General features: G+C 42.3%; 1 protein-coding gene across 3 annotated transcripts in view; it reads right to left on the reverse strand.

The window, feature by feature from the left end:
- Window positions 1-27903, reverse strand: part of FNDC3A (fibronectin type III domain containing 3A) — a 203403-nt gene that overhangs the window by 171737 nt on the left and 3763 nt on the right. For 2 of the 3 annotated variants that reach the window (XM_074960675.1, XM_074960684.1), the window contains exon 2: window positions 4978-5106. In XM_074960675.1, coding sequence (XP_074816776.1) covers window positions 4978-5079 — 102 coding nt within the window. In that variant the 5' untranslated portion in view covers window positions 5080-5106. Of the gene's footprint in view, window positions 1-4977; window positions 5107-27903 lie in introns of those variants that run through there. The other variant, XM_074960720.1, reaches the window with a different exon arrangement.

Consider the following 27903-nt stretch of genomic DNA (forward strand, 5'->3'; position numbering starts at 1 on the left):
AATAAAAGTTTTACTAATTTTTGTGAGATTCTAAATTGTAGCCAGATCTGTTATATAATTTGGAACTATAATGAAATGAAAAAAGTGGTATTAGCTGTCCTTAACTGTTATCTGAAAACCTAGCTAACATATTTTGTAGAATTATTTTAAATAAATCTGTTAACTGTCCTCTGAGTATTATATCCAGTTTGTATGCATGGCTGCTTTCTAAGGATAGATACTGTATAAACTACAAACTTTTTACTCCTAAAAAAATTAATGAGAGGCATAATTTAGTCTCTAGTGTGATTCTTGCTTCAAATTATTTTCTTTTAGTCTGAATCTTGCTTAGTAGAAAGATAACAGAATATATTTCTTTAATAAAACTTCCCCCAAAGGACATTCAAAAATAAAAACTCTTCCAAACCCCGGAGGTCATTACTGAACAAGCTGTATGAAAGGGCAGATTGACTAGCCTCATTTTTTGGAGGGGCTAAAGAGAAGTTATTTTTGTGGGTACCTAAAGGTAAAGTAAGAATAGAAATGGGAAGAAAAGAGAGATAGAAATATGTGAAGAAAGGGTATGAGAAGAGGAAAGTAGTTAAGCAGAAGTACTGAATGTCTAGAGAGAAAAGAAAGAACGTAAGCTTTAATATGTCCATATCTTTTATTCAAGTTTTTGCTTAATGGGTTGCTGTTTAGTTTAGTCAGAGATGGCTACTTCTGCTTTTGGTTAAAAGTAGTTAAAACTGTATTTTTATTAAAAGAAAGCTCTGTTTTAAAATTTCAGAATAATTTCTATCTGTATTATATAATAATAAATGCCATCTTTTTAAAACAATGTAGGTAAAAATTCTGAAATATATTTAATACCAGGAAGACGACATTCTCAGAAAAAGCAAACTGGAATACCATATTTTCTTCCCCATACACCCACCACATAACACTTAACAGTTCTTCCTCCTCCTCTTCATTTAAGCCTCATTCAGCTCTCATCCCAGTTTGACCTCATATTGGATCTTAGTTTGGCTAGTTCACTCCATTTCCTCTTAAAGCCAAGCCACCAGGCTTCTCTTCTAAAATTTCTTTCCACTCCCATTTCCCTTGTTACTCTTGGAACATATGCAGGTCACTCATGACAGCATTCCTTTGTGTCCTTGTCATGATCCCCTAGAAGTAGCATTCACAAGCATTCCCCAAATGGCCCTGTTTTGGACACATATAGGGATCTTGTTTTTCATTAATGCAAAAACATACATATGTAGAATGAAGAAAAAACGGAATATAAAGTGTCCATTGTAGCAAAGATCTACTGTCAATAGGTCATGCAGTTCCTCTCTCTTGTGGCAGAATATTGCTCCCTATAGTGCGCATTTTCTGCTGGTCTGATAAGAATTATATTATGTTCTTTATTAGTTTTGAGGAACCATTAATAGGTTTTATACTGTACTTTCCTGAAGCAACAAAATTGGCTTCTATATCGGTACCAGGTTTTTTTAAATATTACTTGATGTGACCCAGGAACCTCTTGGGATCTACTGGCAGAGGGCATGGGGGTGCATAGGGTCACAGGGATTCCCTGGGTCTAGTCTCTATAGTTTGTCAAAGAGTGTCATGTAAGGTCTCTACTGAAAGCCTGTGTCACACCGATCACCATAATCATTGCAAAATGGATTATTGTACATGTAACCATTTGTTTCAATTAACTCTACTTGCTTCTTCTCAAATCTCTGTTCTTTATTAAATAAACTTGTACTTGTTTTCAATATAAACAAATCTAAATGATGCTATTTCAGTGGAACCGTGATCCTGAGGTGAAACTGGTAAACTGGTGCGTACTATTTCTTTGGGAGTAGTGGATCTGTGAATTCTGAGATAAATACTATCAGGAATTGTGTCATTGTGTGTGTGAGACTAACTTCCCGGACATAGATTGGAGAACAAGTACTACTAATACTGGTAGGGCCCACTTACTCCTGGATGTGATATAAGTCAGTTTCCTTCATCAAATCATCACTGAACCAACAAGAAGGGATGCAATTTTAGATTTGGTTTTGTTAAGTAGTGAGGGCATCATAGAACAGCTGGTCATAGGAAATAACCTTGGATTGACTGATCACAAGATGATTCAGTTTAAATTAAATGGAAGGATAATCAAAACCGGGTCATCAGGACATTTTTTTATTTCAAAAGGGCAGATTTTGGGAAACTAAGGGAATTAAAGAAGTCACCTGGACTAAAGAGGTCAAGGGCTTCAATGTGGAGGAGGCTTAGAATTTCTTTTAAATCAACTATACACTAATTATCTATAATTTGCATCCCAAGCAAGGGGGAAAAAACTTGTAGGAAAAAAAGACTCCAGAGCTGTCTGGATGAATAATTATCTCAAAAAGGTTACTAGGAGTAAGCTGAAAGCCCATAGCAAATGGAAAAAGATTGATCAGTGAAGAAAGCTATATCTTGGAGGTTAGAAATTGTATAAAGTGAGAATTGCTAAAAGCCAGGCTTAGTTCTTGCCAAGGAAATGAATATAAGTAGTAAGAGGTTTTTTCGTTATATACATAAAAATAGAATGAAGAAGGATGAGGTCTGTGTGCAGTGTGGATAGGGAGAAGATTAAAGGTAATCTAAGTATGCCCCAAAACTAAATTAATACAATGTCTCTGTTTTCAATAAGGATGATAATATGGAACATGAGTACGAAGGCAGGATGGCTGATAGAAATGAGTGCATAGAAATAGGTATGACCACAACAGAGGTGGAAGAAAAACTTGAAGAGTTTAATGCTCTCAAATCGGGGGGACCAGACAATTTCCACCCCAAAATACTGAAAAAAATGGCACGAGATTGCAAATTCTCTAGTAGCAAGGATTTTAAATAAATCTATTTGGGGTACTACTGCATGACTGGAGAATAGCTAATGTCCTACCTATGCTTATGGGCATTTACGGCTCTGTTAGTCTGATCTCAGTAGTATGCAAGATTTTAGAACAAATTGCAAAGGAAAGAATAATTAAATGTATGGAGGTAAACAGAAAAGGAGATGTAATGCAAGATGGGTTTACTAGGGTATAGACTGTGCCAGTGTGATGGGATGTTTATCACACATCAGTTCTGAAAGGGATAAGGAAGCTGAGAAAGAAGGGCCAATTAATGTGAAATGCTGCACATGCAGGGATGAGGCTGGAGAAGCAACCCATGACTGGAAGATGAAGCTTAGCTCAGTAGGTGTGGCCTGGGCTAGTATAAAGCCAGGAAGATGGCAACAGAAATGGTTTCAGTGAGGAAGACTGCACAGAAATGGAATGAAATTCAATAGTACAAAGTGCAAGGTTATGCATTTAAGCTTTAATAAGAATTTCTATAACAAGCTGTTGGCTCATCAGTTGTGACAGATAAGAAAAGTGACCTGAGTGTGTTGGTCAATCACAGAATGACTGAGTCACCAATGTGATGCAGCTGCAAAAAAAGGCAAATGTGATCCTAAGATGGATCATGGCATCTTCAGTACAGATACAGACATATTAATACCATTGTACAAGGCACTGGTAAGAACTAATTTGGAATATGGCATAGAATTCTGGTTGCCCATGTTCCAGTTTGAATTCACCTTTCTAGAACAGGTGCAGAGAAGAGCTACAAGGATGATTCGGGGAATGTAGGGCCTATGTTATGAGAGGGGACGGGAAGAGCTTGGTTTGTTTTAGCCTAATGAAAAGAAGGCTGAAAAGGGAACCACAGAGGATTAAGAGCTATTTAAGCTAAAGGACAATGTTGGCACAAGAACAAAATCGGTATAAACTGCTTGTGACCAAATTCAGGCTGGAAATTGGAAGAAGGTTAGAAACCTTCAGAGGAGTGAGATTCTGGAACAGCCTCCCAATAGGAATTGTGGGTGCAAACACCTTAGTTTTGAGAGAGAGAGAGAGATGGATAAATTTATGAATGGGATTATATGATAGGGTTGCATGTGATGGTGGGGGCAGGGCTTGGCAGCTCTGGGGGTCCCTTCTGATTTATGTCTTATGCCCCTCAAATCTCAAGCTTCAGGGCTTCAACTGGCCAATTGCAAGGATCAGGAAGGGATTTCCACACACTCCTCACCCATCAATGTATTGTCTTTTTTTTTGTTTTTTGTCTCCTTCCTCTGAAGGATCAGAGATGGCCATGGCTGGAGATGGGGGACAAGACAGGGTGGGCCAGTACTCTGAGGTAGCACTGTGGATTCTCTCTCTCATGGGCTTAGCTAGCTGGTTCTTGCTCACATGCTGAGGGTGTAACTGATCATCATATGTGGGGTTGGAAAGGAATCTTCCCCCAGGTCATACCCGCAGTGACCTAGGGTTTTTGCCTTCCTCTGCAGCATGGGATGTGGGTTATTTGCAGGAATTATCTGGGTCTCTCTCACTTAAACAATTCCCTGCCATTTCAGGAAACTCTGGCATTGGTGCATCTCGGTACTGCCTAGTCTCTACCTGTGGCACACAACAGTTTAGTCTCTTCTGGGCTGTAACACTTCAGTCTAATTTCAGTTGTTGGGTTTAGTGTGTGGGTGCTGGGTGGTGTTTGTGACCTGTGATATACAGGAGATCAAACTAGATGATCTGGTTGTCCATTTTGGCCTTAAACTCTATGATAATAGCTAACAGGCTCTCATCTTAAATACCAAAAAGTTTTTGGAAATATTTACCATCTCTATAGGCAATGTAAATGTCTTAAGAAAAGGATCAAAATCTGGCACCTGCAGCACCCAGACTGTAGTTTCTCTATTCCACAGCCTAATAAGTGAACAAAACACAGTGAGCCTAGATCTACACTGACTTCTCAAGAGATATCAGAATGGTATGACTATTATTTTCACGACATTTGCTAATGAGCATTTTGGCGTTTTTCAGGATTTGGAGCTTTTCAAATATCCCACCTCTTCAGCTGGTACGTAATGACATTTCTTTTGTATATATGGCATAAAAGAAAGCAAAGGTATTGAAGTTTCTTTACCTGTTGTGCTCCATCGCCACTAACAATAGGGGCAGGTAGAAGAGGAATTTCACTACTTATAATCTGAGTAGTATCCAGTAGTGGCGGGTGTTCTGCCATCATTGATGGTACATTAATTCACAGGATCACCTGTAAAGAAAAACTACCAAAATTACATAATGTACATATTATATATTTTAATACATGAAGACGGATTTCATAGTAAGTATCCTTTAAAATACTCTTCAGTGTTAAAAAGTAAAGTTAACAAGATAATTAAATGCACCCGTATAAATATTTTTCATAACACATCTCAAAGGACCTTTCCATAAATATGACTTTAAGGTTATTTTGAAATGCTAGCACAGTGGTTCTCAAGCAGGGGTATGTGTACCACTGGGGGCACTCAAAGGTCTTTCAAGGCGTATGCAACTCATCTAGATAATAGTTTCTTAACCTAGGGGTTGCAGCCCATGGTGAGCAGGGGATTATGGGATGGGTTTGGGGGGCTTGCAAGTGCAGTGTTGGCATTAGGGGGTGGCAAGCAGGGCAATTGCACAGAGTCCCACACCACCGGGGGCACACAAAGCTAAGTTACATGCTTCAGCCCCTTGTGGCAGGGCTTCAGCTTTAGACAAGTCCCACAAGTGAAAAAACAGTCTCAAGGATCACACTGAAACGTAAGTACAACATTTATATTCCAATACATTTATTTTATAATTATATGATAAAAATGAGGAAATAAGCAATTTTTCAGTAATAGTGTGCTGTGACACTTTTGTGTTTCTATGTTTGATTGTGTAAGCTGGTTTTATGTGAGGTGAAACTTAGTAGGCAAGACAAATCAGACTCCTGAAAGGGATACAGTAGTCTGGAAAGGTTGAAAACCGTTGTGCTAGTGTAACCCACAATTATACTCTATAGCAGGGGTGGGCAAACTTTTTGGCCCGAGGGCCACATCGGGATGCGAAAGTGTATGGAGAGCCGGGTAGGGAAGGCTGTGCACATGTCCCCAAACAGCCTGGCCCCCGCCCCCTATCCAACCCCTCCCACTTCCCACCCAACTGCCCCCCTCAGAACCCCACCCCCAATCCAACCCACCCCGCCTGCTCCTTGTCCCCTGACCGCCACACCCCAGGACCCCCACCCCTAACCGCCCCTCGGGACCCGGGGTTTTTCGCCTTCCTCTGCAGTGTGGGGCACAGGTCACCTGCTGAAGGATTCTCTGCACCTTGAAGTCTTTAAACCACGAGTTGAGGACTTCAGTAGCTCAGACATAGGTCAGGGGTTTGTTAAAGGAGTGGATGGGTGAGATTCTGTGGCCTGCGTTGTGCAGGAGGTCAGACTAGATGATCATAATGGTCCCTTCTGACCTTAAAGTCTATGAGACTCCCCCCCATCTAACCCTCCTCCGTTCCCCCCTCCGTCCCCCGCCCCTCCCGAACCTCTACCCTATCCAACTGCTCCCTGTTCCCCATCCCCTGACCGCCCCCGCACCTCCGCCCCACCCAACCGCTCCCTGCTCCCTGACTGCCCCCCAGGACCTCCTGCCCCTTATCCAACCCCCCCCCCCAGCCCCGACCTCCTTACTATGCTGCTCAGAGCAGCATGTCTGGCAGCCACGCCGCCCAGCCAGAGCTAGACACACCGCCACGCTGCCCTGCAGGAGCGTGCATCCCCGCCGCCCAGACCGCTGCCCGTGTGGCGGCATAACTCCAGGGGAGGGGGAACAGTGGGGGAGTGGCCGCGGCTAGCCTCCCCGGCTGGGAGCTCAGGGGCTGGGCAGGACAGTCCCGTGGGCTGGATGTGGCCTGCAGGCCATAGTTTGCCCATCTCTGCTCTTTAGGTCTCTGGCCCCCTCTGGTGGCTGAATCACAGGGGTTTATGAGTTCACTGCAGCCTCTGAGCCAACAGATGGTCAGCCTTTTAAGTCAGTCAGTAGAGACTAATGATTTTAGACCCAGAGGTCCAAGATTTAATCCTCACTGTTCACAACTCATCTAAGGGAACTGTGTTACATTAGAAAGGCTTGAAAGTGCACAAAATGTTTAGCATTGTTATGAACGAATGCACTGGTACAATTTGATCTAATGTCAATTCATTATTATTATTATTTATTTTATTACTGTCACACCTAGGTGCCCTAGTTATGGACCATGGCCCTGCTGTCCTAGGTGCTGTATAAATACAGAACAAAAAGATGGTTCCTGCACACGGTCAAGTTTACAATTGAAATATAAAATAAAAGACAACAGCTGGATACAGTCAGATGGGGGAGTGCAGGGAAACAAGACAATATTGGTCAACATGATTCCATTGTTTAGTGGTCTCAGCATACCCATCACCTAAATGTTGCCAATATTTTTTAGGTATCACAGAAAAGGAGGGGTTTGAATGAGGTAGCTTTGCAGATGTTTACAGGGAACTCCTTTCAGGCCTGAGGGGCAGCACAGGAGAAAATACGAAGGTGCTTCTTTGAAAATTTAACAAGTGGGCAATAAAGGATGGCATCATGGATGCAAGAGTTGACATCTTGATCGCCAATGAGATATTATAGGTAGGGTGGGGGACAGGCCAGGGGTTTGAAAGTGAAGACGAACAGCTTATATTTGATGTGACAGAATAATGGGGGCCACTGGAGGGATGCAGAGAGGTGGCATGGTCAAAGTGGTGGGCTAGAAAGATCATCTTTATACCAGCATTCTGAACATATAGGAGTAGGGAAACAGTGCACTTATCAAGGCCAGAAAAAAGGATGTTGCAATAATTGAGACACAAGATAAGAGCCTAGACAAGAGGTTTAGATGAGTGGATAGACAGGAAAGGCCATATATTAGAGGTGTTATCCAGAAAGGAATCTATAAGATTTAGATGTAGCCTGGATGAGAGGACGTCAAAGAGAATGACAGGCAGCATGGTGGTGGTGTCTACAGTAATCGAGAAAGAAGGTAACAGGAAGCGTTCTAGGGGGCACATTAAGAGCTCTATTTTATCCATGTTTAATCTTGAGTTGACAGATAGACATCCATGAGGAGATGTCAGAGAGCTGGACCAAGATTTTAATTTGTACAGAAGATAACAGGAGTTATCTGGAGTGAAGGTCCACACAGTTAATGGTAGTTAAATTTGAGTCTGGAGATGAGATTACCCAGAGATAAAGTTTAGAGGGAGAAGAAAAGAGGACCAAGGACAGCGCCCTATGGAACACCCACAGAAAGCTGGAGGTGGGATGAGGAGTACCCTCTGAAGGACACGATGAAGGAATGATTTGAAAAGTAGGATAAGAACCAAGAGAGGGACAGAATCACAGAAGCCAAAGGAGAAATTTTTTTGAAAAAGGAACATTTTCAGTGCCTTCGAAGGTGGCTGACAGGTCAAGGAGAATAAGGATGGAGTATTGGTTCTGAACTTTGGCTAGGAAGAATTAATTAGAAGTCACTGATGAGAGCAGTTTCAGTGGAGAGCAAGGGGCAAAAACCAGATTAGAGAGGGTCCTTTATGAAACTGAAGGAAAGCAACTTCTGATAGAATGTTCAATGAGCTTAGAGATAAACGGAGATTAGGAAGTAGTTAAAGAGGCAAGTGGGGTCAAGGGTGGGCTTTTTTAAAGTGGGAGAAAATAAAGTGTGTTTGTATTGTGAGGAGAAAGAGACAGCAGAGAATGGAGAGGTTAATGAGAAGAGGAAGGTAGGAAGGAGACTGGGTGCAAGGGAGATCAAGAGATGGGACGGGTTGTGGTCACTGGGATAAGTTGAGGGATCAGAGGAGAACAGATAACTTCTGCGTCTGTGACAAGGAGAAGGGAAGAATGGTAGGAAGGGGACTGGAAGGCAGGCTGAAAAGGAGGGGGAAGGTTGCATCGTATTTTGTCAGTTTTCTTTTTGAAATCAGTGAGATCCTATGTGGAGAGAAGCAAATGGAGGAAAAGGTTTGCGAAGGTATTCAAAGGTGGCTGGGAAGGAGGGCATGTAATTCAGTTAAGTTGGAGAGGTAGAGTTGTTTATCTATGAAGATGGCAGAAGATAAGCAGGAGAGAACTAATCTGTAGTGGAGGAAATCAGCCTGGTCATGGGATTTTTGCCAGAAACTCTTCACAGAGTGAAAGCAGGAGCAAGGCTAGGGGTTGGCAGGGTAGACCTTGCGATGGGAGAGAGGGGTAAAAATCAGAGTGGAGAAGAGCAAAGCTTGGAGTGAATCAACAGCCATATCAATTTAAGAAAGGAAAAAAGAGCAAAGGAGAAGTTATCTATGTTGGTGGATTGGAAGTCACAGGAAGGCTGAGTAACAGGACGTAAAGGAGGATGCGGGGGGAGATGCTGAAAGCGACCTGGTGATGGTTGGAGTGGGGGAACTCAACAACTGAGAGACAAGAGAGAGTGCAGTGCTTTGTGAAGACCATGTCAAGTGAATGGCACTTTTGGTGGTGAGTGGGACAGTTGAACCAAGGCTGTAAGTTGGAGAGATGAGGACAAGGAAACGTGCAGCTAAGGGGTCAGCTGGATCATGAACATGGAAAATGAAGTCAGCAAGGATGAGGAAGAGGAAAGAGAGAGAGAGAGAGGTCAAAATCAGAGAGAAAGGCTGATAGGGATGGGATGAACTGGGTGGATGGTTGATGACAGCAACATTGAGGGGGAGAGGGATGAAGAGTCAGAGACATTTTTATTTAAAAAAGGAAAAAAAGAGTGGAAAAAAGGAGAAATGAGGGGTTGGAAGCTTCAGGAATGGGAGAGGAGAAGCCCAACACCCCAACCATGGTCCGATCAAGGGCTGGGAGTGTGGTAGAAGGAGAGTCCTCTGTAAGAGAGGGCAGCTGCAGAGGCAGTCAGATGATGGGATCCAAGTCACAGAGCTAGGAGCTGAAGGAACTGAGATATGAAGAGGTTGTGGATAGTGGTCATCTTTTTAGAGAAGAAGTGGGCATTCCAGAGATAGGAGGAGGAGAAAAGAGAGTGGGCAAGGAAGGGAATGGGCCTGAGGTTAGAAATGGTGGCATGAGGGGGTGAAAGTCATGGCAGGGACGTGTGTGGGAGGCAGAGGATAGAAGGAGGGCAAGGATTAGGGCAAGTGTCAGCAGAGATAGTGGCACAAAAGAGTGTGGATGTAGGCACTGGGTTTATGCTGGTGGGAGGAGGGGGGAAACTGGGCTGGAGAAGGGAAAAGGACCAGCTGGTGGGAATTGTGCACGGGTGAGTAACAAGGATAGGGAAATGCAGGCATTGGGGGGGGGGGAGTGAAGGAGGAGGAAAATGGATGCTGTAATGAAGACGGGAGTGGTGAGAACCATGAGTGAGTGGCAGATTAATATAATTTTTAAAAAAGGGGAACTGAAGAAATGCTGTTAGGCAAGGAATTTGAGATCTTTGAGAAGTGACTCTGGTAGCTTTGATCACCAATCTGCATTATTAATGTAATCCTTTAAACTATAGAGTTTATTTTTCTTAATATTAGCAGAGCATATTGAACATACTTGTAAGTTAATGTTTAAAAATTTTTGCAATCAATTAGAACAATTCTTTAAAACAAGCTGGCACAGAAACAAAGCAAAAGTTTAATACATTTTTTTGACGATTGAGAGAGAATAATTAAACTAAGATGTTTAAAATTAAACCTCAATTAAGTGCAAATTTTAAAAACTTCCACAAAATGGTGCCCCTTTCCATGATGCTTGTTGTATGGTCACATTTCTAACAAGCACAATGATAAAATACACTGTGCCTCTTCCCTAGTACTGTAGATGGGATAGCTGCACAGAGTAGAACAGGTGCTCGGTACAGTCCTACAGCTCAACTGCTAATGGTCTATTTAGGTGTCATGCGATCTTGCCTGACCAAATCCTTAGAGCTCACTAAACATCAGAGCGTCCTTCTGCAGTTTGTCAGGGTAGTCCTTCTCTTCTCAAAATCCCCAAAATAAACTCCCCTAACAAGAAACACCTCACAGTAGAACACAATAATACAAAAAGGATGGGGGCAAGAATCAAGTATTTGTTTAAACGCTAACAATCACTCATGCATGTAATAATACAGATAGAATCAGGTCTGAGCAGATGTTTTTGTGCTGACCACCTACTAATTACCAGGGAGAATAGAAGACACTCCCCTTCCCCTCTGTTGGAGACACACCCCTCTATGTAATTGATGATTATTTTAAATTTTGAAACCACTGTTCCTATTCAGAAATTGGGCTGAGTCTTAATTTATATTTTGCAGAATTCGAACAAAATTTCTCTGTGGTTTCAATTAGGTCAGAAATACCACAAGGATATTTTTCTTGTAATAGTCTTATACATTTAAGTCACTACCCATTTGCAATGAGGGCAGGCAGGCAAGAGGGATATCACATACATCCCCACAAATATAAATAAGCACCCAAAGATTGTTGTGGGTGGTTCTCTTTGCTAAAAAAAAAAACAACAACATTTTTTCTTTGTTTCAACCTTGAAATTGATGAGCGTGTAAATTTTCTAAATAGAGTCTCAAATACTTAAAGCAAGGAAGTAATTTGCAGAGTAGGCTTAATTTGGAGATGGTCAGCCTTGGTGTCGTGACCCTTTAATGGCTCCTTTACAGCAGGTAAATCCCACAACAACTGATAGAGTACACCGGCACAACAAAGGAAACCTACAACCCATTATCAACCATAACATTAAGGCTAGTGGCTTGCTATGGTAACGATACACAAAAAGTCTGACGATAGGGCAAAAAATAAAGGTGACAGTCATGATGAATGCTTAATTGGGGGAAAAAATGCTATCACCGAAGTCCTTGGTCCATTATTTTAACTAGAACTTATGAGTGTCAAGTACCAGTGGAGTAGAGTGTAGAATTCTTTTTCAGTTGTATGTTTGTTTTATACTGAATAATGTCAATGCAGGGCAGTCCTGTATATGTGACTTATTTTATTAATGTAATGTTGGTGTGTATATAATAATCTGATGTTTTATGAAAACTCTGACATTTATACAGTAGAGGTGTTACAGCAATGAAAAGTTAGAAATTTAAGACTACTGCATCTTGGAACTGTGTGTTATTAGGCCTGATTTTTAAAACTAAATGTAGCTGTATTTCAAAAATTATTTAAAATTTTGAACGACACTAACCTAGCTTTGGAATCAAATATATACATGTGATGGGTTGGACCCCCCCCCCCATTCGGGATGCCACCTACTGTACTGCGGTTTCACTGACCCTCTCCTGCTCCACCAGCCTGGATTCCCTTTCCCTGTTTTGCTGAATTAGGCTCTCCGGCCTCTTGCACCATACACAGGTAGGGCCACACCCAGCCGCAGACAAAGACTGAAGTCAGCTCTGTGTCAGAGGACTCACCCAGCACTCACGTGCACACCCCTTTTGGGAGATAAGCCCAAAGGTATATTGTCTTGTGCTGTATAGAAAAATCTGCATAGCACAAGCTCATAAAAATTCGCCCTCTTCCTCATTGTGAAGAGAGATATGCACACTTTCTTGCCCTCCCCGCCCCAGTTAGAAATTGCATAAACTGGATTTAATAAAACACAAAACTAATTTATGAACTATAAAAAGCAGATTTTAAGTGGTTAAAGGGATAGCAAACAGAACAAAGCAGATTACTAAGCAAAAAAAACCACGCAAACTAAGCTTGATTAACTAAAGAAATTGGCTACAAATAGCAATTTCTCACCCTACGTATCGTCACAGGCAGATTACAAAGTGTCTTGAAAGTCAGCTGCACTGGTCTGCAGCTTGAAACTTCGGGTATTATTTCTCAAAAGCTAGATGCCCTTCCAGCCTGGGCTCAACTCTGATCCCCCCAAGTTTCAGTTCTTGCTTCTAGATGTTTTTCAGTGTCTCTTTGGGTGGGGAGGCAGAGGAGAACCATGATGATGTAACTCCCCTACCTTGTATAGCATTTGTGTATGGCGAAAACCCTTTGTCTTCCCATGGAAAAACACTGGCATTCCAATGGGGGATGGGAGAAGTCCAGTACCAGGTGACTCAGTCACACGTCTCAGCAGTGTCGTAGCAGCCATTACTCGTAGCCTGTCTGGAGCATCCACAGGAAGACTAAGCTCTTTCACAGCCCATTGTCTTTTGCTGATGGGCCATCAGCCCTGTCGGGCTTTGCATTGTTGTACCTGAAGGGCTAGTTGCGGGAGTCACCCAAAGTAGCACATTTGAAATACAAATACATGGTCAATATTTCTAACTTCAGATACAGAAATGATACAGGCATACAAATTGGATAATCACATTTGGTAAATTATAACCTTTCCAATGATATCTCACATGAGCCATCTTGCATAAAGTATTTCTCAGTTATGCCATATCCATACCATAAGCATATTTCCATAAAGAATATGGAACGTAACATCACAATACAAAAATTAAATTGAATTAAAAAACCCACACTATGTTAGCATATTTTTAAATGAGCAGGAAATGCACAAAATTATTCAAGATTTATTTTATAAAAATAAAACACACACCTCCCCCTAATAAGCCTTGATTAGAGTGTGTCAATATTTGAGGTCATCACAACTAACTCATACTTTCTGCTATATAGGAAGTAGACAAACAATGCTTATTCTCCAATATCTATCTACTCAAAGAGCACCTCAGAAAGACTCAAAAGACTTTCAGAAGCAAGCAACCATCATCCTTACCATTGTGCTGACAGTAGATTCTAATAATCTGAGGAGAAACATAACGAGGAATGGTTTCATTTGGGTTTTTTTTCCTGCTTCTAGGTTATCCAGCTAACCTAGCCTTCCTGTTTTATCAATGTTAGTTTAAACTTCTTCCAACACAGCTATATCTTCTGTATCGTGAGGTACAACAGTACTGATCTTCATTATTAACAGCATATTTAATACAATTTCCTTTCAGTTCACTTCAAGTTTGTCTTTGTTAGTATCAAACAAGGAAAAAGCTCTTACTTTAACATGAGAATTGACAAAGACAGCTTAATGGCTCTCAACCCTCTACAGCTAAATAATGGAGATACTTATTTGACCAACTGAAAAGACGTTATGCAACCTACAATACAAACATAGATTTGTTGTCCAAAAAACCAACACAACTGACCATTTTAATTTATTTACTCCTCCCGGGCTGAAACTCTGTTATAAATGTGCTCTGGTTTTAAATTGGAATACAGAGCTGTAAGCATACAGAACCCTTATAGGGGAAAAAAGCTCAGAGCAGCAAGTGTGGAGTAGCTAGTGCACGATGATATTCAGTGCAAAGTAAAGTATAGGGGGGGTCTGTAAGTAGTTAGTGCAGAGTGGCTAGTACATTTTAAATTCACATCCTAGCTTACACCGCACTAAACTCCCCAAGTAGACAAGCCCTATACCTAGGGCCCTACTAAATTCGTGGCCATGAAAAACATGTCACGGACCGTGAAATCTGGTCTTGTGTGCTTTTACCCTATACTATACAGATTTCACAGGGGAGACCAGCGTTTCTCAAATTGGGGGTCCTGACCCAAAAGAGAGTTGCAGGGGGTTATTTTGGGGGGTTGCCACCCTTACTTCTGTGCTGCCTTCAGAGCTGGGCAGCTGGAGAGAGGTGGCTATTGGCCAGATGCCCAGCTCTCAAGGCAGCGCCCCACCATCAGCAGCACAGAAGTAAAGGTGGCAATACCATACCATGCCATCCTTCTGTGCTGCTGGTGGTGGTGGCTGTGCCTTCAGAGCTGCGCTCCCTGCCAGCAGCCACCGCTCTCCAACTGCCCAGCGCTGAAGGCAGAGCCGCCACCAGCAGCAGTGCAGAAGTAAGGGTAGCAGTACTGCAATCCCCCTCGCCCCAATTACAACACCAGGAAATTTCAGATTTAAATAGCTGAAATCGTGACATTTACAATTTTTAAAATCCTATGGCCATGAAACTGACCAAAGTAGACCGTGAATATGGTAGTGCCCTACTATACCTAGATGGTCTAACACCTTCTCTTCCCACTGAAGCAGCTTACCTACTATTTTTGCTGTCATGTCAGCAGCACAAGTCTTCCCCAAGAGATCATGAAATGCTAGCAATGGATAGGACTTCTCTCAGTCCGATTCTTTGTTCCTATGGTTCATGGAGTTTCTGTTTTCCCTCTTTCTCCACCCAGCTCAGAAGTAATTTGCATGCTATTAAGCCATCAGGTTGTGTGGAGGAGCAAGTCCGAAGGATTTAATCCAGTTAAATGGACCAATTGTCTTCTCAGGTCTTATAACACTGAGTTTTTTTGGTCACTTCATATTCTTGTGGCACTGCTTGCACTCCTGGGGATGCACATCTCTGTCAGTTACTCAGCCACCTCGTGAAATATTAAAGGTCAAACACATGGGTTCTGGATCTCCTTTGTATAGATGGATACCAGAATCTACACTTCCATATCTGGCTCACTAGCAGTACATCCATATGACAGTCTTCTATGAGATATGCCAACAATAAAATCAGCTGGATCACAGAAGCAGAAGACACATTGGTCACTCTTAACATAGCACATAACCGAGCTTCACAATGTGTGTAGTGTTATTTGTACAACTAAACTGCTTCTAGCCTTCGCCTTTAAGGCCATCCACAAATTAGGACCTATCTATCTTACAGACCCTTTCTAATTCCACAACAATTCAAGATAACAGTACTGAATGGGAACCAAAACTCACATTGACAGAGCCTAGATTCAAGGACTTGAGAACAGGAACCATGTTCATGATAGGCCCCCCTCCCCTGTCTGCCCCCCCAAACTTCAGAACTGAAGATTAGACAAAGCTCTCACCTAACCATTTTCCGGACACACTCTTTAAAAAGGCGTTAAAAATTACACCTGTTTGTGCACAACGCCCAATACAATGTGGCCCTGATTTTGATTGGAGTCTTGGGGCTCTACCACTATGATAAATAATAAAACTACAAAGAGGGGAAAAACAAATAAAAGGGCATAAAAGGAACAACAGGAACCTTCAAAATGAAGTCAATGCTAAATAATGTTTTATTTTGTGCCTAGATAGCATGGTGATGTATTGGAAATGTTGAAGATAGGGGAATCTCCCAATTTTTCTTGGGTCAGTAGAGCAGTCAGTACATGCGTCCTCTTACAGCTACCAGCTCTCATGAATCAGAAATTCTCAGGCCTATTCTTCCAATGGGCTTCAGCAGAGAGCTGTGCTGGTGCGCATACTTTCTTCAGTAGGGTTCTTTTGTGGTTAGGCTCCCACAGGAGCTAAAGGCAACGCCACTCCTCAGGCACAATGGAAATTTCTACCATAAAGATAAAAGCTCATCTGTGCAGGAGGACAAGAAGGTTTCTCAGGAGCTGGTCCAAGACTGCAGAATGAGCTGATACACCACCACAAACCTCGCCATCTTCCACTTCAAGTGTGAGGCACACTTCTTCAATCGTGCCTTCTCTAACACACAGAAAACAGCATGCACATTTAAAAAAAACCAAAAACCCTAAAACAGAATCCTACCAAAACAAAATGACCACACATAATTTTTCCCCTTCACAGAGAATGAATCACATGTGACAGATGTTATTCTCACTGCTTAAAACACTATTGGAAGGAGCTCACATATTACAGTGATGAGGATGATATCAGAATATATAGAATTAGGCAATGACCCACAAGATCTGTATATGGGCCACCAGAATTAAGCATGCTAAAGAGATTCTTTTTACATGTTTACACTAGGGCTGTCAAGTGATTAAAAGAATTGTGATTAATCGCGCGATTAAAAAGAAAAGGAGGACTTGTGGCACCTTAGAGACTAACAAATTTATCTGAGCATAAGCTTTCGTGAGCTACAGCTCACTTCACTGGATGCATGCAGTGGAAAATACAGGGGGGAGATTTATATACACAGAGAACATGAAACAATGGGTTTTACCATACACACTGTAACAAGAGTGATCAGTTAAGGTCAGCTATTACCAGCAGGAGAGCGTGGCGGGGGTGGGGGAGGGAAACCTTTTGTAGGGATAATCAAGGTGGGCCATTTCCAGCAGTTGACAAGAACGTCTGAGGAACAGTTGGGGGGGGGGGGAGAGAAATAAACATGGGGAAATAGTTTTACTTTGTGTAATGACCCATCCACTCCCAGTCTTTATTCAAGCCTAAATTAATTGTATCCAGTTTGCAAATTAGTTCCAATTCAGCAGTCTCTCGTTGGAGTCTGTTTTTGAAGTTTTTTTGTTGACGAATTGCCACTTTTAGGTCTGTAATTGAGTGACCAAAGAGATTGAAGACTTCTCCGACTGGTTTTTGAATGTTATAATTCTTGACATCTGATTTGTGTCCATTTATTCTTTTACGTAGAGACTGTCCGGTTTGGCCAATGTACATGGCAGAAGGGAATTGCTGGCACATATCACATTGGTAGATGTGCAGGTGAACGAGTCTTTGATAGTGTGGCTGTGATTAGGCCCTATGATGGTGTCCCCTGAATAGATATGTGGACACAGTTGGCAACGGGCTTTGTTGCAAGGATTAATCATACTATTAAACAATAACAGACTACCATTTATTTAAATATTTTTGGATTTTAACATTTTCAAATATATTGATTTCTATTACAACACAGAATACAAAGTCTACAGTGCTCACTTTACATTTATTTTTTATTACAAATATTTGCACTGTAAATTGCCTTCCAAAATCTGAGAGGGACGAGGTGTGGAGCATGCTTTCAGAAGTCTTAAAAGAGCAACTCGCAGATGCGGAAAATACAGAACCTAAACTATCAAAAGAGAAAATCAACCTTCTGCTGGTGGCATCTGACTCAGATGATGAAAATGAACATGTGTCGGTCTGCTCTGCTTTGGATCATTATCAAGTAGAATCCGTCATCAGGGTGGTTGAAGTATGAAGGGACATATGAATCTTTAACGCGTCTGGCACAAATATCTTGCGACGCCGGCTACAACTGTGCCATGCAAATGCCTGTTCTCACTTTCAGGTGACACTGAATGAGAAGCGGGCAGCATTATCTCCTGCAAATTGCAACCAAAGTTGTTTGTCTGAGCAAGTGGCTGAAGTAGGACCAAGTGGACTTGTAGGTTCTAAAGTTTTACATTGTTTTATTTTTGAATGCAGTTATTTTTGTAATGACTCATCCAATCCCAGTCTTTATTCAGGCCTAATCTGATGGTGTCCAGTTTGCAAATTAATTCCAGTTCTGCAGTTTCTCGTTGGAGTCTGTTTTTGAAGTTTTTTTGTTGAAGAATTGCCGCTTTTAAGTCTGTTATTGAGTAACCAGGGAGGTTGAAGTGTTCTCCTACTGGTTTTTGAATGTTGTAATCCCTGATGTCAGATGTGTGTCCATTTATTCTTTTGCGTAGAGACTGTCCGATTTGGCACATCTACCCATGTGCTATATGCCATCATGTGCTACCAATGCCCCTTTGCATGTACATTGGCCAAACCGGACAGTCTGAGTCATTACAAAACCTAATTTTACCATACTAATTTCCCCCTATTGTTACTCACACCTTCTTGTTAACTGTTTGAAATGGGCCACCCTCATTATCACTACAAAAGTGATTTTTCCTCCCTTGGTAGTCTACTGTTAATTGAATTGTCTCATAAGACTGACCCCACACCTGGTAAGGCAACACCCATCGTTTCATGTACTATGTATAAATATACCTGCTATTGTATTTTTCACTCCATGCATCTGATGAAGTAGGTTCTAGCCCATGAAAGCTTATGCCCAAATAAATTTGTTAGTCTCTAAGGTGCCACAAGGACTCCACGTTGTTTTTATGGAACTACTATGTAATTATTAAATACTGATTGAATAGTTTTATTGATATTGTATATTGGCACAGAAATTTACATTCTGTGCTCCCCTAGGCTCTGGCACCAACTCGCTCTTCTCGTCCTCCCCCCATCCTGGCTCAAACTCGCTTTTCCCTTCCTCCCTGGCTCAAGCTCACTTTTCCCTCCCTCCTTAGTCCCAGCTCCAGCAGGTGCTCGCTCTTTTACCCACAGCCCGAGGGCCAGGAGGAGCTCGCTCTCCCCGCCATTGCGTCACGGGGCTGGAGTTCTGTGTCCCTGAGGATTATTGGGGGGACCCAGGCCCCTGCTTGCATGCCCTCCCCCCATCTAATCCCACAGGGGAATGAAAAGCAGGTACCAACTCTACCTTTGTTTGTTGAACCTACATCTTCTCGTATAAGAGAAACAATGAAAATTCAATACTGGTGTCAGGATACCTTGAGGATGGTGCGGGGGAATCTTTAAATTTCAACATTGTAAGGAAAAATGTATGCACACACTTACCTAAAGTCCTTTCCCCTTCATCTGGCTCATCTGTGCTCAGATGGCAGGACTGGCTGGACTGTGTGTGGGAACCCTGAACAAGTTCTGACTCTCAGCATGGCTGGATTCCGCCTCTCCCCCAGGCATCTCCTCCTTCTCCTTGCTGTTCCCAGCAGAGATCTCTGTCTCAAGCTCCTCCAAAGTATCCATGCTGGTTTGTGGGGTGCATGGGGTCTCTGCCAAGTATGGCATGCAGGTTATAGTAAAAGCAGCAGTTGTGCAGCTCAGACTAGATCAACTTTTGGCTCCCTGGCCTTGCAATACACCTGCTGAATTTCCTTTGCTTTCACATGGCACTGCTCCTGTTTTATCATACCCCTTTGCCTGCCTCCCCCATGCAATCTTTTTGTAGATGTCCAAATTTCTATGGCTATCTGCATTGCACAGCCTCTTCTCACAAGCCCAGGAGATCCAACACCTCCTGTCTACTCTAGGCAGGAATGCATCTACTGCATGGAGCTGGCATTGTCACTTGGGCAATAGCAACTCTCTCTTGCTGTGTGCAAAGTGTGCTTGTTAGGAAGAGACATTTCAAAAACACACGGGGGGAAGGGGTTAAGATGGAGGAAGAGCAGCTTTTGGTCTCTGAACTCTGGGAAGTGGAGTCTACAATTGTGACCAGAACAATCATTGAATCGGGGAATGTGGCATTGTGGGACAGCTGATGGAGGACCGTTAGGCTCAACACAGATCACACAGCATCCCCACTTGCACTGCATCAACTCCAGTAAGCCAAACATGACTCTACACCATTCAATGAAGTAGTTTTACTGTACTGCCATAATGAGGCACTTACATCAATGGGAGAGATTTGAGCATAGACACACACTAATAGGTCAATGCAAGGCGACTTACATCAACCCAGATCTGTAGCATAAACCATGCCTTAGTCTCTGGGATTGGGAGGAGGGAGAGGGCTGATCAAGAAGACTGGACAGCTTTTAAATGACACCTACCCAGGTGTGAATTGTTTTGTGAGTTAAAGAAACAGATTTCATCACCCACACACTGTTTGTCATAGAATCACAGGACTGGGAGGAACCTTGAGAGGTTATCTAGTCCAGTCCCCTGCACTCATGGCAGGACTACAGCTCACGAAAGCTCATGCTCAAATAAATTGGTTAGTCTCTAAGGTGCCACAAGTACTCCTTTTCTTTTTGCGAATACAGACTAACACGGCTGTTACTCTGAAACCTGTCTTTATTCATTGTGTTAGACTTGAGTAAGATGAGGATAAGATGGAAATATAGTATTCTATGGAATAGTCCTCACCACTGAAATTCTCATTAGATTTTATGGAATCTTTTAGGTTCAGTATTACTCTTGCATCTTTTGCCTTCCTCTGCAGCATGGGGCACAGGTCACTTTTAGGTTTAAAGTAGTGTAAATGGTGTATTCGCTGTAACGAAGTCTTTAAACCATGATTTGAGGACATCGCTAACTGAGGCAGAGGTTAGGGGTCTATCTCAGGATGGGGTACATGAGGTTCCGTAGCTTTCAATGTGCAGGAGGTCAGACTAAATAATCACGATAGTCCCTTCTGACCTTAAAGTCTGAGTCTACGTAGTTACAGCCAGATATTACAGTGTATCATTGACAGACATTATGGAAAGATAGAGGAAGGAGAGTTATTGCCAAAGTCCTCTTTCCATCAGTAGGTATTCTAGTGTATTTATTGTTTATCTTCTTACAGTGGTATACAGACATTTACAGTTTTTGTCAATGTGCCTACTTGTATTTATCTCCTTAATCTGAAAGAGATCTCTCTCTCCCTTAGTACTTAATCCACATCTGCCTCCTAGGCAGCAAAAAACAAACCTAATCTAGTTATTCCCTACTTTGCTGTGAAAAGATGAAGCTACCTCCTGATAAACTGTAGAGAATAGCTAACTTCAGTACAAAAATTTAAAGCACATTGAAAAACTGAAGTTGGGACTCATAAGATTTACTTTAATATCCATCTAATATCAAACTAGTGATACAGTAGTTAGTATACTAGATTAGGGAGGGGACATGAGACAAGGCCTGGCAACAGCCCTGCTTAACACACAATACTGTGCTACACAGGACTCCTGGTTTTGCTTACTGACGACAGTGAATAGTGTACTTTGAGCAGGATTTAAGCTCTTTACAAAAGAAAAGCTGGATGATTTTGAATATGACCCTTTTCTTTAAATCAATTAAAGTTGTGTGCAAGCAACAAGACGACTGACATAACTATTTTCAACTGTGTGCTACTAACAGAACCAGAACTTTACTGTTAAACTATAAAAAAATCAATGTTCATTGCAAAATACTCAAGAACAATACGGAATGAGAATCATTAACAGAAAGTGGCAGGACTAAATATGAATTTAATCAAGCTAAATACATTTAGAAGTATTTATCCAAACACAGAATGCAGTAATATTGATAACAGAAAATATTATGGAGACAAAACAAATGTGTAAGGAGAAAAGCTTGAGAGGCAAACAGGTTTTTGGGCCACAAATTTCTTTTCAGCAGAGCTAGTGAAAGGAAGCCTCCAGAGTGCCCTGGCAGGAGTCCTTTTGAAACAAGGAATCTTCATGGACAACACTTCCTCAGATTTTGGTATAGTTTTTTGTAAATTGTGGATCGCACCAGTTTCCAGCTATGACAATTCAGGAAGCCAACAGAACAGAAGTGAATCTTTGAATTGGCACTTAATGAAACATCTTAATTGAAGTTAAATGCACAAATAAGATTCCCAAGATCTGGTTTTATTCAGCCCCAACGTGCCAGTGTTTTTAGTACAATCACCCTGTTTCCCCCTTGCTACATTTCATATCCTCCTCACTTCTCAAACTCACAGTACTTCTCTCCCTGCAATAAGTCTGTTTCCCCTTCCTCATTTGTTCTCTGTTACAGGTTGGGGGCTGCTATTCGGTTCTACAAATAAGCCTCTTCCCTTTCCAGAAAAGGATACTCCTAGTGGAATTCTGCATCACTATGCATGTGCAGAATTAATGTCCCCCACAGATTTCTTTGCTTCCCCGCAGAAAAATGACTTTCTGACTGGGAAGCAAAAGGAAGCTGCAAGAGCAGTCTCGCATCATTCCCTAGCAGCGCAGGGACATTGTTTCAGGCACCCGGAGCAGCTGGCAGAGAGGTAAATCACCATAGGGTTGGAGATACCCCAGTCAGTGAATCCTACCCTGAGCCAGGATCAGCTGCTAGTCCCGGCTGAGCTGGAGGCAGAAGGGGACAGGACTTCCTCTTCCCCTACAAGGAGTGGCTGGGGCTATGTCAGACCCACCCCCAGAAACCTCCCCCAGCTGCAGGAAGCTCAGCATCCTCCCCTGCTTCCTGCACCCATCACTCCTCAGCTGGGGGTAGGGGTCACTGTATGGAGCACACCCCATCCGCCCAAGACCCGTGCATCTGGACCTCCCATACCCAGACACCCCTGCCAAGCCTCACCCTGTATACCAAGAACCCCCCTAGCACTCCATACCTGAACCCCACCCCACTGAACCTCAATCCCTGCATCTGGAGTCCCCCTGCACCCATATCTCCTGCCTCTGGACCCCCACCCCTGCACCCAGACCACCCCCCACTAAGCTCCCTGCACTCAAACCCCACCCTGACAAGCCCCACCCCCTGCACCACCCTGAGTCCTCACATGCCACTGACCCCACCAACTAACTGCACCTAGACTCCCACCCCACCAAGCCCCACTCCCCCAGCACCCAGACTCCCGTGTTGAGACCCCACACCCAGACCCCTCCGCTGAGCCCAAGCACCTTCACCTGGAAGCCCCTGCAGAATCCTATTGCCCCAGCACCTGGAACCCCCTCAACGAGCCCCTGTGCATCCAGATCCCCACACACCTAGACCCCACCACTGAGCTCCCTGCACCCAGTGTCCCACACAGAACCCTCTCACCCCACACCTGGATGCCTTCACACTTGGATCCTGCCTGATTGAGCCTGCCTGCCCCACACCTGGTGTGCCTGGTGCAGAGGGGCAGGGCCCCAGGGTGTTTCTGGGGAAGGTCCAGGCCTTGTGCAGCCCTCACCACTGAGTCCATGTCCCAGGGGTGGGTGACGGGGAGCTGCAGGGTGAGCTCCCGCCTTTGTGCAGCCAGTGGCCTGTGCTCCCCACTGCCATGCTGGAGTCTCTGCATTTATTTATTGAAAAAGAAAACTTGCAGAATTTTAAAATACTTTGCACAGAATTTTCAATTTTTTTGGTGCAGAATGCCCTCAGAAGTAAAAGGAGCTCTCTGCCTTCTCCCTGGCAACCATATTCAGAGAAGCTCCAGTTGCCTTTCAAAGAGTAGAGGAACCTTATTCCTCACAAAGCCAGGAGTCCCCCTAGCATTAGGCAAAAGCAGGCTTTGGAGCTGGGGGGGGGGGGGGGGGGCAGGGAGAGAGAGAGAAAATGAAAGCAGACTATCCTCTCATCTGAGCAGAGAAAGCTAGGGATCCTCTGCCAACCATGCTGCACACTTTCCCCATGGAGAGGAATACAGGGAAGTTGAGTCTCAAGACCCTTCCCTTCTCCAAGCAGTTGACTGGCAAAGATCTGAGCAGGGCACAACTCTGCCTCAGCTCAGCAAGAACTCAACTGTGCAGTTTCTCTCAAGCACTCACAAGAACTGCAAGGTCAAGCTGAAGAGTACACTATGCCTGCGATTTCACACTCAGTTTATAACAGTTTGGTCTGCTTACCACATCTTAAATTGCCTCCTTTTACATATTTAGTATTTTGTATTACTACAATGATTACAACAAGAACGTCACAGTCATGCTGCTGTGAGAACGGGCTGACCTTTAGTTAAGAGGCATTAACTATTGTTCAGGATTTTTCTTCCCTCATTTTTATTTTTCCCCTCCCCAAGAGGACAAAAATCATGGCAACACTACTTCTGGCTGAGGTATGCTTCTTCCAAGGTCCCATTGGTGTTTTAGCAACATTCCTGGAGAAGTGGCTAAGCAATTTACAGGTATATTCTTCCCTTAGGAGGATGAGTCTGTAGTCTCCACAGCATCTTTAGTCCCTGCTGATATGGAGGTAGAGAACTAAATTTGGTCTCGAGCTTATGTGTTACCCAATTCATACTTCCCTTGCATTTCACTCTCAGCCACAGTTTCCCTTCTTCATCCCAGCATCTTTGGTCTCAAGCCCTTTTGCCAGGTTCCTCACCTCCCCATTAGGTTCACTTCATCCAGCGGAAACAATTCTTAGGGGCAATTATCCCAGTAAGTGTGCCAGGGCAGATTATATATTAATCAGCATAGACAAAGGCTGGATTTAAACATCCATCAGGCTGCATACTAGACATCCAGCACCTACTCATCATGTAGTTTGGGCTTCCTAATCTATGGAGGCTAGATAATTCTGACAGGGTACTTCCTTTCTGAAGTAGCCATATCAGGTCAAACTACAGTAGATCCTCAGAATTACGAACTGATCAGTCAGCCACACACCTTATTTGGAACCGGAAATACGCATTCAGGCAGCAGCAGAGGGGTAAAAAGGAAAATACAGTACTGTGTTAAACTACTAAAAAAAATTAAGGAAAAGCAAAAAACTTTTCTTCTGCACAGTGAAGTTTCAAAGCTGTATTAAGTCAACATTCAGTTGTAAACTTTTGAAAGAACAGCCACAACGTTTTGTTCGGACTTACGAACATTTCAGAGTTATGAACAACCTCCATTCCTGAGGTGTTTGTAACTCTGAGGTTCTATTGTAACATTCCCTCTCCTTCCAGGAATGGAGTAATGTACCAGGCATTTACAACAGCAATATATGCATTTGACATTTTCTTTAAAAACGGTCTCCTTCTGGTTTGATGTTGACAGCAATTTCATGTGCCTCTTCCCCCTTCTTCTCCAAGATGCTCTTTTTCTTCAAGGGTACGTAGTTTTTCAAGATTTTCCATTCCCACCCCCAGCTCCAGCCCGCACAAGCCAGCAACTACTCCAGCCAAGGAGAGCTGGACATGTATCCCTCTGATCTGAGGCCAATGCTCCTTCAGTTAACTGGGCGATGCAGGGTCAGAAAGGAGTAATTTGAGAAAGGTACAAAAGTACTCCAGTCCTGAAGGATGCCAAGTACACTGCTCCTGTAACACACCTAGTCTCTGCTGCTCCAGGGACCAGTGGACAAACAAATATTGTCAGAAGGATACGGGTCAATCCTCCATCTACGCTATTACAGTTTAGTGTTTTGTGAACCAATAACTGTAGTACCCCATGTACACAGGGCCAAAATGCATCCATCATGGTCCCAAATCAAACTAAAGCTTTGGACTTTGCAAGGTTGTAACACTATGTTTGATCCCAGCAATAAAGTCAGGCTAAACTGTACTTCAGCCACAGCTAGTCAGAAAAAGTGACATTTCACACAAGCCTTTGAGACTGTTTGGTTTTCTTTCTGAAGCATTCAGAATGGACCCATTATTCATTTTCAAAATTTTAATCAAAACACTGAAGACTTAAAATTTTCAGTGAACAAAAAATGTAGTTTCAGCAATGTTTAATATTTTATAAAAATTGAGAAAATATTGAAAATTGGTATAATTTCATGAACATTCAAGTTTTATCAGCGTCCACAACTTTTAATAAAAATTTGTTTTTTAAAAGGACATTTCTTGACAAAAGAACTTTGCTGTAAAGATTTCAGCTAGCTCTAGTTTTAATAATACTGGACGCTGATGTGTTGTAACCAGAATCTGCAACAAAGCAGATTTTCATAGTGCACACACCATCTAAGGTCCTCATTCAATAATGTACTTATGTGCCTAACTTTCAGCACATGAGAAGCTTTTAACTTCAATAGGACTACTCACATACTTACTGTGCATCCGATGAAGTGAGCTGTAGCTCATGAAAGCTTATGCTCAAATAAATGTGTTAGTCTCTAAGGTGCCACAAGTACTCCTCTTTTTGTTAGATACACGTTTACCTTGCTGAATCATGGCCTAAGAGTATTGGAGCTGCACAGCCTTAGGTAATGCAGATGTGCTTTTGCTCATAGTATACTGCTGCTACAGAAGGGAACAGAAAAATCTGTTGCAGTATATTAAGGATTATTGTTGTAGGCAGTTGCAAAATAGCATTTAGCAGCAGATATATAAGTATTTTAGACACTACGTAAAATTAGACCACTTCAGAACAAGTGAAAACTTTCAAAGAGAAAGATTATCTAGACTCTAGACTCTTGCCGCCTACTCCCCAGAAAAAAACAAACACACACCACCACCACATACACAGATCAGCGGAGCTCCATTAGGTCTAACTAAGTTGTTTTAGTTCATTATACTGACTACATCTATTTAAGATTCCAGGGGTCCTCTTAACAGTTTCCATAGAAAGTCTTCTAAACATACAGTATTTTGATTTCTAATGTCAGAAAAAAGCCTTTAAATCATAAATCAAAACACAGTGTAGTCTAAACGTTTTTTGGTAAAACTTTTAATCTTTCTTCCAATAATCCTAACTAATTTCCAACGAAGAAAAAAGTTGTTCAAACAAACTAACCACTTTAAAAAAAAAAAGACAAATACTTCTATTTGGCAACAAGCACCTCAGATATGATGGAATGAGGGTGTTTTTTTTTTTTAAACTCTATATAAATATGGCTCAGAAGTACGCCCAGTGGACTAAAATTATACCTTCAGAGACTTGATTTCACCTTCTGCAAACATTAAACACTCACATGGCCAGTCAACCTCCTTCAAGGTTGCAATACCTGTTTAAAAGCATTGACGCTCCAGTAAAGACCATCCTCATCTCATGAAGGTACTGGGATATTCCCAGAGGAAGTCTCTGGCTATCGTGGCTCTGGAAGCCATATTTCCACCATGAAGTTGGTGAAGAGAGTTCAGAAACACAATGCTACTGCTGTGTCATTTCTTGTGGTTTCTGGAGGGAGATGTCGACAAATAGGCTACTGCCATCTTGCACATCATGCACTTCAATGTAATGCGTATCCGGAACCATTTCAGGGAATCTTTAATTTTTTTCATCAGAGTTAATTTTTTTTAGTTAATCGCACTGTTAAACAATAGAATACTAATTGAAATTTATTAAATATTTTTGGATGTTTTTCTACATTTTCAAATATATTGATTTCTATTACAACACAGAATACAAAGTGTACAGTGCTCACTTTATATTTTTGATTACCAATATTTGCATTGTAAAAATGATAAAGAAATAGTATTTTTCAATTCACCTCATACAAGTACAGTAGAGCAATCTCTATAGGGAAAGTGAAATTTTAAAATGTAGATTTTTGTTACATTAATGCACTCAAAAACAAAACAATGTAAAATTTTAGAGCCTACAAGTCAACTCAGTTGTCCTCCTTGTTCAGCCTATTGCTGAGACAAACAAGTTCGTTTACATTTACGGGAGATACTGCTGCCTGCTTCTTATTTACAATGTCACCTGAAAGTGAGAACAGGCGTTTGCATGGCACGTTTGTAGCCTGCGTTGCAAGGTATTTACGTGCCAGATATGCTAAACATTCGTATGTCCCTTCACGCTTTGGCCACCATTCCAGAGGACATGCTTCCATGCTGATGATGCTTGTTAAAAAAAATGTGTTAATTAAATTTGTGACTGAACTCCTTGGGGGAGAACTGTATATCTCCTGTTCTGTTTTACCTGGATTCTGCCATA

Source organism: Natator depressus, chromosome 1, assembly GCF_965152275.1.
Source record: "Natator depressus isolate rNatDep1 chromosome 1, rNatDep2.hap1, whole genome shotgun sequence".
In the NCBI taxonomy this organism is placed as follows: domain Eukaryota; kingdom Metazoa; phylum Chordata; order Testudines; family Cheloniidae; genus Natator; species Natator depressus.